Below are 11,796 nucleotides of genomic sequence, written 5' to 3'. Positions count from 1 at the left end.
CAGGTTCACCTTCTCTTGAAAGCAGCACCTCAGGGGAGGAGAACAAGATTCAGTGAGGGCATCGCATTTGCATTCTGTTGTTACCAGTTTAAATAACACAAAGCACCTCCAGACACTCCAGGAGGAGTCCTGCTGCAGCTGTGAGTCCATCTGCTTCTCTCTTGGGTTTGTTTTCAGGCCTGATGCCAGTGGGATGTTTGAATCCTGTATTCTAACTTGTCTGGTCATGAGCACGTTGGCAGCAAAAGGAGCTTGTGGGAAGAAACCAACAGTTCTAAGTGTTATTAGGCTCCTGTCTTTCTCTGCAGAGCCAATACATGTGCCAAATGCATTTAGTCCTGTTTGCGTTCGGTTTCCCATTTGGAGCTCAGTTTCTGGTAATATTTTGTCCAACCAGAAAAGATGAATTGGGGAATTCACCATTGTACTTAGCAATAAGTCATACTAGGAAGATGGTCTAATACATGGGTGTCCAAACTCTTGCCTTGCCTGGGCTGCGTTAAGTGAAGATGAATCATTGTCAGCTGCATATAAAATATGTAATATAGATAATGTATATAAGTAACAAAAATTCTTTTATTTTTAAATATTTTTAATTAAAAAAAAATAAAAGGGCAACAAAAACATAATACTGGCAGTTTAATATATACCATTATTCACTTCATGAAGTGCAATCTGTATGGAAATGCAGAGTCTGTGTGACAGTTCAACGTGTAAAAGGCAGCAGTGGAGCACAATGAACAGACAACAGTGGAGAATGTATTTCTTACTTTGCAAATTATGGTCACTCACTTTAGGAGCTGATAAACCACAATCCATTTCTGCACAGCAGGATTGTGCTAGAAGTTTGTGGAAAAAAAAAAAAGATAAGAGATGCTGACAGATTCTGTTCCTGGGGAGTCATTCTCAGCAGTCAGAAGTGATATTTCTGCCTTTCCCATCTTCTGCTCTTGATGCTGATGATCATGTTCATGCCATGCATATAAGCAAAGGGAGAATTGGAGGTGCAACAACTAAGGGGAATTCTCTAGGAGTTTTGTATACACCAAGAAAGCAACAGTCATGCCTTAATCGTGGCCAAGTGGCTTGAAGCAGCAATAAGCCAGATAATAACTTGAAAACAGAAAGGGATTTTCAAATATTTTGCTATAATTCCAGCAAGATGGTATTGGCTTACAGTTCACGTAGAAACAACAACAAAACAAAACAAAAAAACTATCATAGAAGGTACTATTAGAACAGTGATATGTAGCAACCAAAGCTACATCACATCATAAAAGCAATGAAGTTATGTTCAGGTTGGGTAATTTGGCAACAGGACTAAAGTGATACAAGAGAATAAGGAAATCATATCTGCAGGGGCTGGGGGAGAAAGAGTCTGTTAAAAAATAGCATGTTTAACCTCATGTCATGCTCCTTTCCTTCAGTTCTTGAATGAGATCTGCTATGGTCCTTCCATGGACATGGCACTGGCAGTTTCCCCAGGCCCACTGGGTACAGGCCTCTAACGTGACATAAATTGCTGTGCTGTGAGTGGCAACGCTGCCTACAGCAGGGATTTGGAACCATGTGATCTTCAGGTTCCCTTCCAACCCAAGCCATTCTGTGATTCTATGATTCTGCGGTACCTTCACCGCGGAGTAAATGCTCCACCAAGAATTTACAACAGCCTTCACTATGAGAAATGGCAGAACTCGGCCATAGCCTAAAGGAATAGAGGGGTTCTTGAGTGAATGAAGGTGCAGTGCAGCGAGCCCATGCTGTAGGGAAAACCGGGCATCAAAACTTCTGCAGATGGCTCTGTGTGCTTCAGGCCTGCAGTAAGAAGCCCAGGACACTGCAGCTTTACCTTCAAAACAGTCTGAAAGCTGGTAGATAGCAGCAGTGGGCAATTCCTGCACTGTGCTTTGTGAAGCAATGCCACCCCATCATTACTATAGCTGGTAGCAGAAATACAGTTAATGTAGGATAAGGCTTCCGGGTCTTTTTTTTCCTTGACAACTTTGTTGGCAACCAGCAGCAGCTTTACTAGTTACAATCTGAAGCAGCAACAGAATTTGGGAAGATGCTGTGTTGAGCAGAATCCCTGTTTAATACACAGGGAAAATAAATCAATGAAATGGCTGACAGTACTGACATCTCCATTTTTTCCTCATATTGTTTTCACTAGAGACCCCAACTCATACGCAGCCCCAGCCCATGTCTCAAAGCTCTGATAAGATCCTCAGTGGGGAAAAAGCAGAAGACATTTTTGGACTGCTGGAAACTTTCAGGGATCAGCTAGGGATCATTATGGCACTACAAACTTTAGAGACCTGTGTATGCCCACACTAAGTCTCAGCTCAGGTTAGGGATGCAGGCACCGAGAGGCACAGAGACGCACCTTGTCCACACCTGGAGAGGGTGCAGTGGCACAGCTTCAGCCTCCCTGTGTCAGCTACTCTGTGCCTCCAGCCCCCCTGCAGCATTCCAAGTGAGGAGCTGCTTTACTACCTGAGATTAAGCAGTGCATCTATAGGCACTCCTTGAGGGAAGCTTGCATGCTAAACGTTTACAACTGTTGATGTAGTTTGGCTACTGACCAGCAGGAGGTCAAACTATTTGGTTGTGCTGCTGATGCTGAGGAAGAGGCTGTGGTAAGAGATCACCAAATGAGGCCAGATGGCAGTCTGCAAAGCAGCCCTTTTCCTCCCCTCTAGCTCCCAGCGCCGGGGGGCAGCACTCAGCTGCATTGCTGCAGGCTGTGGGGAAGCTGCCAGGCTCCAGCCACCTACCTGCGGCACACACAGCAGCACGGTTGGGTCTCTGGTTTAAGCAAGGCTGGATCGCTGAAGCCAGGGCATCTCATCCTTGGGGATTTTCCTTTCCTTTATGTGGAGTAATGGGTCTTTGGATGCAATCCCAGTACATCCGTAACAACTGAGAGCTTTCTAGCAAATATAACAGGAGATCTCAGAAAGGTTTCAGAGCCAAGCAGCCAGGCTACCACATTGGCAGCAAGACACTGGGACATGAAGAGTGAGGAGATGTAGAAATAAGGACAGAAAAATGCATATATTTACCTAAACCACAGTTCTCGCAAAGGTTAAATGATTTGTAGTGTCCCTTTTCAGCCTTGTTGAAATAGCATTTCTTAAACTTCGTTCTTTCTTCAGCTTTCTTAGAAGAAGCAAAATTCTGGGAAGGTTCTTGCTTCAGAGAAGGTCTGCTGTTACAAAAGAATGCCAGCCACTGAGAGGAATACTTAAACCTTGCAAGACATTGCAAATTACCAAAATGCATTAGTCTGTCGTCTTTATGTCAGCACTTCTGCTCAGCTTGCTTGGAAATATCAAGCAAGAAAAGGGCGGAAAAAAAAAAAAAGAATTTTAAATGTAAAATTTCAACTTTATCATAACATTGAAAGCTACATCCACAGTAACTATATTCGTAATGAAGACCAACCACTCCTCAGGAAAAAGGCAATGCTTAGTAGGGTTAATATACACAGCAAGAGGAAGTCCACACAAGCTACCTACAGCAAGTAAAAGTGATTCAGGCTAAGCTGTTAATATTAAGATTTTAAATGCAAGCTAATAACAATGAGTTTCTTGGCTAGAGAGTAAAGAATCTGGGTTTGGTACAGGCATCTTCCAAAAGTGATGCATTTTCTCACTGATACTTTGCACATGTAATGTTACTGTCAACTTAAAGCACCAAAAGAGACTCCAGCTGTCCTGAAGATCTTCCTGAGAAACTTCAAGTTCTTACAATAGCAGATACTCTTTATTCTCTGTTACATCTTCTGTTGAGACTGTCAGTATGTGTGGGAAGAATTAGGAAGATCTGAGGGAATTTCCTCCTAGGAGCCAATAGACCTGTGTCCCACACTTAGCTCTTCATCAACTGATAGGGAAAGAATGAGGCCCTGCAAGATTTCTGGGAGGAGAAAAAACAGTTAATAAGCAGACAGCTGTAGTCATCTTGATTTTACTTATCTAACCTTAGCCAGGACCTTTGCAGACTTGAGATGTGACAGACTGACTTTAGGGAATCTCTCAAAATAAGACCCAAGCCTGGCTCTTTGCAGGCAGTATCATATGAGCCTCGGTAACAGGGCAGAACTGGAAACAAATTGGGCAGGCTTAAAGCAGATATAACCAATAGCCTTATCACTTTGATCAGATGGATGTGTCAAGATATGGTTTCAGCTGGATGATCTGGGATAATTCAGAAAAACATCTCTATGGAAGGACTGCAAAGGTATTTTCCAGGATGAAATTAGCAATCTAGAGAAAATTTTAAGGATAAATAAGAATACATATTCATATATATATTTTTTTTTGGAAGAGAAGGTAGGATTTATGTGTTAGAAGACAAGTCCAGGGAAATAATGTCCACAGAAAAAAACAGAGTGGGAGTCAGAGAAAGGCCAACTGTTATGGCAGACTCTCAAGAAGAAACACCTTGATGTACAGTATAGGAAAAATGCAGGGCAGGTTTAAGAATCAGAAATTTTAAACGCCTTCAAATTTGTTTGTTAGATAAAGGAGGTCAGTAGGTACCTAGGAACATGAAACATCTGTAGTACTTACACTGTTGTCAGAAAAGCAGGATCTTCATACCCAGAGAGTGGTGAGGTACTGGAACAGGCTGCCCAGAGAGGTTGTTGATGCCCCGTCCTTGGAGGTGTTCAAGGCCAGGTTGGATGGGGCCCTGGGCAGCCTGGTTTAGCATTAAACGTGGAGGTTGGTGGCCTTGCATGTGGCAGGGGGGTTGGAGATTCATGATCCCTGAGGCCCTGTCCAACCCGTGCCATTCTGTGATTCTGTGATTCGTATCAGTTTTCGAAAGTCATTGAGGTAGACTTCATTAACCTCACTATTGCATTTGCTGAATACAGTATATTTGAAGTAAAGCTCTGACATTTATATACTCTTATGCATAAAGGCCCACATTATGTTCCGGAAGTACCTGCATTCCTTCTCAGTGGGACAAAACAAAACAAAACAAATTCAAACCAACTTGTTTCGCAAAGCGACCGTTAGCAATAGTGCCCTGAGTCCTGAGTGAGGTGGGAGGGCACAGCCATGAGTGCATGGGGAACATCAGTGTACTTCTGGAGACTGCTCTGCTGAGCAGAGGAGAAGGGACCTGCTCATGTCTCCTGCTAGTAGCCATAATTCTGATTTGCTTTTTCATGTTTTCACATTTGAGAGTAAGCTGTATTTTTTACTTTGACAAATCCATGCACGTCTGAAGTACCATGAAATTTTTGGCACAGTTCTCTGTCAAAAGATGCCCAAAGTGACAGATCTGCTGGAAAAAATCATCCTTCTTCCCACATACTCTAGTGGAAATGACGTTGTTCCTCCTGTACTTCTGAAAGAAACAGAGGGAGTTTACTATAGTGTTCATTTTTGTAAAAAGCTGATTTCAGATTTGCACAGCTGCTCTGACTCACAACCCAACATCACCACCTTCCTGTCCACTGATCTCCCCCACATGGCTGCCTCTTTTCCTCTTCTGCACTTCTTGTGTCAGGAACCATCCTCAGAGATCATAAGACCCCAAACACACGTCACATGCAGTATACCATCACTGTTTGCAGGCTTCAGCTACATCAGTTCGTATCACAGTTAAGTGAGAGAGCTCTCCTCTGTCATGAGTCTGTTTCCTGAGTCCTTTCCGGCATCCTTTCTTTACTTTACCTCTTACCTTCTGCATTTTCTTCAGAACTCTCTCCTGTTTTCAAGGAGATTTCCATACTTTTTAAGATTTTCCTGCTTTTTATAGTATTAAATCCTATCAGTGCTGATGACCACAGGCTGCCCAGCTCTTGCTGGCAAGTTTTCTACAGCTGACACATCCCAGATTTAGGCTCAAAATCATCATCAATTTCTCCATAATCATTAAGTATTCTAACTTCTACCAGCAGGGTTGTATTACATAAGGCCTTTGCCCCAATGAGCAGGCAGGATCTCTATTAGATGGTATCAATGCCGCAAGCTTATCTCTTGTCACAGAAATCTCTTTCAAGGCAGAGAAGACCATGGATAGGATAATTCCCAAGTGAGAGCCCATAAGCCTGCTCCCAGATTGCTTTGAAGTGAATGAGTGGCCCACAAACTGGTTTTCTTCTGTGTGCATTTTTGAGTCATCTTGTTTGCAAGACATCTACAAATAGCTCAGATTCACTTCAAATAGGTGCAAGCAATTGATTGCCTGGGGTGAATGAGCTTGTCTCCTCCAAACTGATTTACATAGAACTCTCTCCCAAAAGTCATTTTCCACCAGAAGCTTTGCAGACAGCTGTTAACACTGAAGGAAAGCCAATCCCCACTTTCAGGCTGTGGTTTTGAATATAAAAGCCCCACTTCCCCTCCAAATAAGCGAATGCTAATTGTAGTTAGTCACACACAGAATAGTTCCCAAAAGGCAAGAAAAGTAAGTGAACTGAGTTTGGCAAGTTTACATCCTTTATTTTAGAGCCACTGCAGCATTTCTCACCTAAAACTTTCAAGTATTTATATTTTTACTGGATTTGAGTTTTCAGGTTTCTAAAGACTTCTCACACATAGTGCAGTGTGTCTCAGTCCAATAATCCGAAGTAATAAAAAGACACAATCTTCAGGTCCTTCAGTTTCCTTCTAAAGAGAATCTGAGCATGTGATACTCTGAGAAAGCCAATCAGGAGAGCAATTGGAAACTTCCATAATTAGAATATTATTTTATTTGTTTTGGGATTAACCCAAAGTCAATAAATATGCAAAGACTCAAAAGAAGAATGGACCAAACTTCAGTTTAAGATATTCTCTGAGGAGAAATGAGATGGAGTTAAAAAATCTTTTTTTGTTGTTGTTTTTCTCAAACAGAGCCTGCAGTCTAAAAGGGACAAAAGGGTAACTAATCATACATGTACAGACATATTCACCTTGTGCAGCAATGAAATGGGGATGAACTGGCAGGGGAGCAGCTCATCAGCAACAGCCCTAAAGGTGGCAACAGAAAGGCCGTGGGTGCTTACAACACAACACCTATGGAATGTGACAGACGAGCTGGAACCAGGGGTAAAAGACTAAGGACAGAAGTTAAAGAAGAGCATTTCAGACTGGAAATGAGGAGACTTTTTCTCCAGGGACACAGGGGTGGACATGGAGCAAGTTTCCCACTGGGCTGTGCAACTCCATCCTCAGAGTTGTCCGAGTTTCCCCAGAGGATGCAGCCCTGGGCAGCCTCATGTGAGCTGGTCCTGCCCAAGGCTGCATCATTCTGTCTGAATTTTCCTATAATCTTACAATCCTATACAAATAATTTTTATATAGCATTGTTATATCAAAATATATGGACCAACATATATGTTTCAGTGATCAGAAAAGTATTTCTATTGAAGAAATCCACCTAAAGAAGAATGCACAGGATTGAATGCATGTTTTTTTTTCTGACAGCATAAGAGCATGTTACAGCCAGAAAGAATGTCTAGTAGATTTTTTGTTTACTGCCTCAGTTTTTTGTGATCTGAGCTAAGATAGCATTAGAGAATTGGTCAGGGCAGACCTCATTATGTGTACACCTGTATACACTTTGTCTTGAGCTGATAATTACATAAACAGTGCAAACAGAAAGAAAATGATAAATCCAGAGACCTTCAGTAGACTGATACCAGGACCTAGATTTTTGCAATAAGTAGTCATAATGCTATGTCACTGGGACATAGGTCTGTAGAGGGAACACAAGTAAAAGTGAAACAAGTCATCAGTTGTGTTACTCTTCATTTCATAGAACCCTATGTCCCCACTGTATCCCAGGAAAGCAGGATGCAGACCAATTGGGTCCCAGTCCAAGAAGGATACATCCTTCTACAGCCACCAGTACTCCCACTTTCTCTTCCTGATCCACTTTTTCCTATAGTTCTGTGCCTCTCTGTAGAAAATCACTAACTGTAGTTGTGCAAAAAGAAAATTAAATGATCCCAAGTCTTTCAGATCTTGCAGTCTAGGAATTTATGTGTGTTCATATGATATGGAGGATAGAAATGAAGGAATAGGGGAGACACAGCACACCCTCTGGGGGGTTGAATCTAACTTTTTATTCTCAAAGAAAATATGATTTTAATATTTGCCTTTATGGTGAAGTGCCTTCTTGAATTATAAAAATAATTAAAAAAATGACAGTGATCTTTGTGCTAGTAAGGGCATATGAATAATAGCACTGTGACCTACTGGCAAAGGAGGGGTAGGGGAGGAAGGAAAACACTGGGCACTAAGGACTCCCTCTTTATTGGTCATCCTAGTACATCATGTGGCCAAGGCTCCTTTTTAAAGCCCATCTCTTGGAGCTCATACTATCCTCACGGCTTCTATTTCTGCTTGATCCTGTGACAGACTGCTACCTGGCCTGACAAAATGTGCGACCAGTTTGTGGGCACCTGGAAGCTCCTTTCTAGTGAAAACTTTGAGGACTATATGAAAGAGCTGGGTGAGAAATGTTACTTGAAATTATTGCATCTGGGGAAGGGAAGGAATGCTGAATTTGAATTCTATTCCTTACTTGCTTTTTCTGTCTATGCTGTTTACCAAGGTCTTTTTACTCCAACTACTTTTATTAAATAGTTTTATACTGGAGAACTTGGCTGTTTGGAGTAGCGTTGTCACACTCCTATAACATAGAAAAATCTTGCTTGGGAGGAATAGTTTCAGGTAGGCCAAGTCTATGCATGCCTAACTGGTAGTGCTATAAATGAAAGTAAGCACTTTGCTGCAGTATTTTATGTGAATTTGCTTTTAAGCTTTTGGAAGTACAAAGTGGTGTAATGCTAGATTGCAGCAAGCTTCTCCATGGCTAAGAACAACACACCTAAATTTGCTTTTGGACTAGGACACTGATTAATTGCCATGGCTATTACAGAAAGTGAATGAAACTCTGTGACTGCCTCCAGTGAATGTTAACAAAGAAAGCTGTGCAGATTGATGCAGATACTGCAGATACTTGCAAAAGAGTCAAGCAATAACACTCTAAAGGTGTATACTTCTCACTTAGAATTAAAATTGGGCTTTAAAAAGTTTCCGTATTCCAGAAGGATGAGGGAAGTATGGGGTAACTTGCACTGTCTGGATCTATACAGGGTAAAAATCCAGGGATTTATTTGGAGATTAAAGGTAAAACACTCACTGAAAGTTCTGCAGCATGCATTTAGATGGCTTTCAGCGAGATTCTCACACTTTTCATCTTTACCCCAGATTTTACTCAGGACATAAGAGTTGCCAGCTATTTCTTAATCATTTCCTTTCATTCAGCCTAGCCACTGATAAATATATCTGCAATTTAAGTGATTTTTTATTTGTTCGTTTTTGTGGCTTACAAACTGTTGTATGTTTGTGCTTAGTTATTTTTAGATATAGTTAGCATACAAGTTAGTGCATAAATCACTGTGGTTGTCTGGAGCAAGTACATATGCAAATATCTGGCACTGAAACTTTGCCTCAGTCTTCAAAATGTTGCTTTTGCTACTCTGACAACAGAGTGTACAATTTCCTCATCTCATCCCATCTGGCTTGGTCTATAAACATACCAGCTAATAGGGAGAGTCTCTTATTTTCCCCAGATAAGAGAAAATCATGAAGATAAAGCTTTCATAGTGTCCTTTTTTATTTACAGGAGTGGGGTTTGCTACCAGGAAGATGGCTGGTGTGGCCAAGCCTAATTTAACTATCAGCATCAATGGTGATGTAATAACCATCAGATCAGAAAGTACCTTCAAAAATACAGAGATCTCTTTCAAGCTGGGTGAAGAGTTTGATGAGACCACAGCAGATGACAGAAAAACAAAGGTGAGTCCAAAAATGGCGTTTTCCAACTATATATATTTCAAAAAGATTGTTGGATAAGGAGGACAGAGTTGCTGTTCTGACATCGAATCTTGAAATGCTGCCTTCAAAGGTAAATGTGCTCAGATTGCTTTTTGCTTCAGTACTTTTTGGACATGGAGACAGTCTCTTCTTTGGTCCAAAGCGCCCTGAAATAGTCATGCTTTGGTTTTTTTCCTCCAACAGAATGTCATCACCCTAGACAATGGCACATTGAAGCAGGTGCAGAAATGGGATGGCAAAGAGACTGTTATCAAGAGAAAACTGGTGGATGGGAATCTGCTGGTGGTGAGTTCATTTTTGCTGTCTAATCACTGAAGTCACAGTGCAGAATGCTATTTTGATGGATGCATTATACGGATTCAAACACAGGGAATAAAAACATCTGAAAAGACTGTGCATTGAGTAGGAGGTCTTTCTGAACAAGTCTGGAGCATGTATTAAAACTGAAAGGGTCTTAAACTTACAGAATGTTATAGAAGTATCTGCATTCCATCCATAGCAAGAAATGGTTAGGAAAGAATAGGGTGAAATATAATCTCAATTAGGGAAATATTTATATTTTATAATCTCAAAGTCCTGGATAGCATAGCGGATGCATTAACAAAGTTCACGCCTTCTGACACAGAATACTTCTTCTGTTCATCTCCAGTAGATCCCCCATAGCAATGTCTGAGGGCCAAGTTGCAGTCTACCAGTAACCATGTCAGTGCTATTATGCTGTAGCAAAAAGAAAGTAATGGGTATCTGATCTCCTTTGATTGTTGTTATCTGGGCAGACAGTGCTGTGCTTGACTAGTGCCAGTGAGGCTCAGCTGCAGTTTGGGGTTTCCCAATGTTGCTCTCCAGTTTAAGGAAAAACACTTTGAAATGCCTGGGGGAGAACTAACGATGTCTTTTTAAAAGGCAGCTGGGATTCCTACATGCTAGAAAATGATACACATACATTACATTCTTGTAGAGTTCTGCCATCCCTAGAGAAAATGATGTGTCTACAAATTTAATACTTACATTGATTTGAATAAAGACCAGAGGAGAATAAATAAAAAGTAGTTTTTAATAACAACTTCATTGGAAAAGTCTGAAGAAAACAGAATTTGATCTAGCAGAAAAATAGATGAGGACAGAGCCTATAATGCAGAGGATGACACATGCAGCTGGAAGTTGTGTAGGACTCCGTGTATGTGCTGTACACACATATGGAGAAGATGAGCCACAGCTATAGAAGGTGAGGAGATAAGAGAAAACTGCCTAGATCTAAAATGCTCCTTGGGTGTTCCAGGAGCCTTTTTTAAGGCCCAGAAATTGAGGAGACCAGAAATCTCCTGGAGAGGCCAAAACAGTCCTTTGATGTTGCTTTAGTCCTAGGCTTCTATGAATATTTTAGACTTTTATTTCTGAAACTTCCAGTGTTGAGTTTCATCATTTTGGCAATTGCTCTTGAAAGAGGAGAAATGCAAATTCTTTCTTGCATTGGCTCCCAGTACATAAGTAGTTTTCTACCTTCTGACTATCAAATATGCAGTGAGACTTAAAAGCTGATTAAATATGAATTTCTTTCCAGGAATGCACCATGAATAATGTTACCAGCAAAAGAGTTTATGAAAGAGCATGAGGAAGCCATCTTCACATGGGACTGATGTTCAAGGCTGAATAAAAACAACTTCACTGAAGGAGAAAAACTCCACAAATACATTTTGAACAGAACTGCATTTTTTACAGATGTATCCCTCAAAATTACATGCAGCTAGCCTAATTTGTTGTGGCTATTCAATAAACCATTCTGCTTTCTACAACTCTTGTGTGTGTTGGTATTTCTCAGGAAGGGCCTTGGGTTTTGCAGTATGGGGATGGTGCTATGTGGGATGCATCATGTGAAAGCCAGCACCATGCTTGGTAACTGTGGCCCATCTCACTGCAGAAAGAGAGTCATAGCCCATCCAGTTGGTGG

The 11,796-nt window shown here is 41.2% G+C and overlaps 1 protein-coding gene across 1 annotated transcript; it reads left to right on the top strand.

The window, feature by feature from the left end:
- The first annotated feature begins 8,313 nt into the window (after positions 1 to 8,313).
- Positions 8,314 to 11,641, top strand: LOC122178838 (fatty acid-binding protein, adipocyte). The gene is made up of 4 exons (XM_042869324.1): positions 8,314 to 8,457; positions 9,637 to 9,809; positions 10,032 to 10,133; positions 11,410 to 11,641. The coding sequence occupies exons 1-4, from the start codon at positions 8,385 to 8,387 to the stop codon at positions 11,458 to 11,460; spliced, it is 399 nt and encodes a 132-aa protein (XP_042725258.1). The 5' UTR covers positions 8,314 to 8,384; the 3' UTR covers positions 11,461 to 11,641.
- The last annotated feature ends 155 nt before the right edge of the window (positions 11,642 to 11,796 follow it).

Source organism: Lagopus leucura, unplaced genomic scaffold (genome assembly GCF_019238085.1).
Source record: "Lagopus leucura isolate 7727_CA_CO unplaced genomic scaffold, USGS_WTPT01 Super-Scaffold_100002, whole genome shotgun sequence".
In the NCBI taxonomy this organism is placed as follows: domain Eukaryota; kingdom Metazoa; phylum Chordata; class Aves; order Galliformes; family Phasianidae; genus Lagopus; species Lagopus leucura.
This window is presented reverse-complemented; position numbering and strand designations above follow the sequence as displayed.

Bases quoted from the DNA above. Each gene is read 5' to 3' on its own strand.
- LOC122178838 (XM_042869324.1), top strand. From the start codon at position 8,385: ATGTGCGACCAGTTTGTGGGCACCTGGAAGCTCCTTTCTAGTGAAAAC. The intron at 8,458-9,636 runs GTGAGAAATGTT...TTTTATTTACAG, and splicing joins GGACTATATGAAAGAGCTGG to GAGTGGGGTTTGCTACCAGG. The intron at 10,134-11,409 runs GTGAGTTCATTT...ATTTCTTTCCAG, and splicing joins TGGATGGGAATCTGCTGGTG to GAATGCACCATGAATAATGT.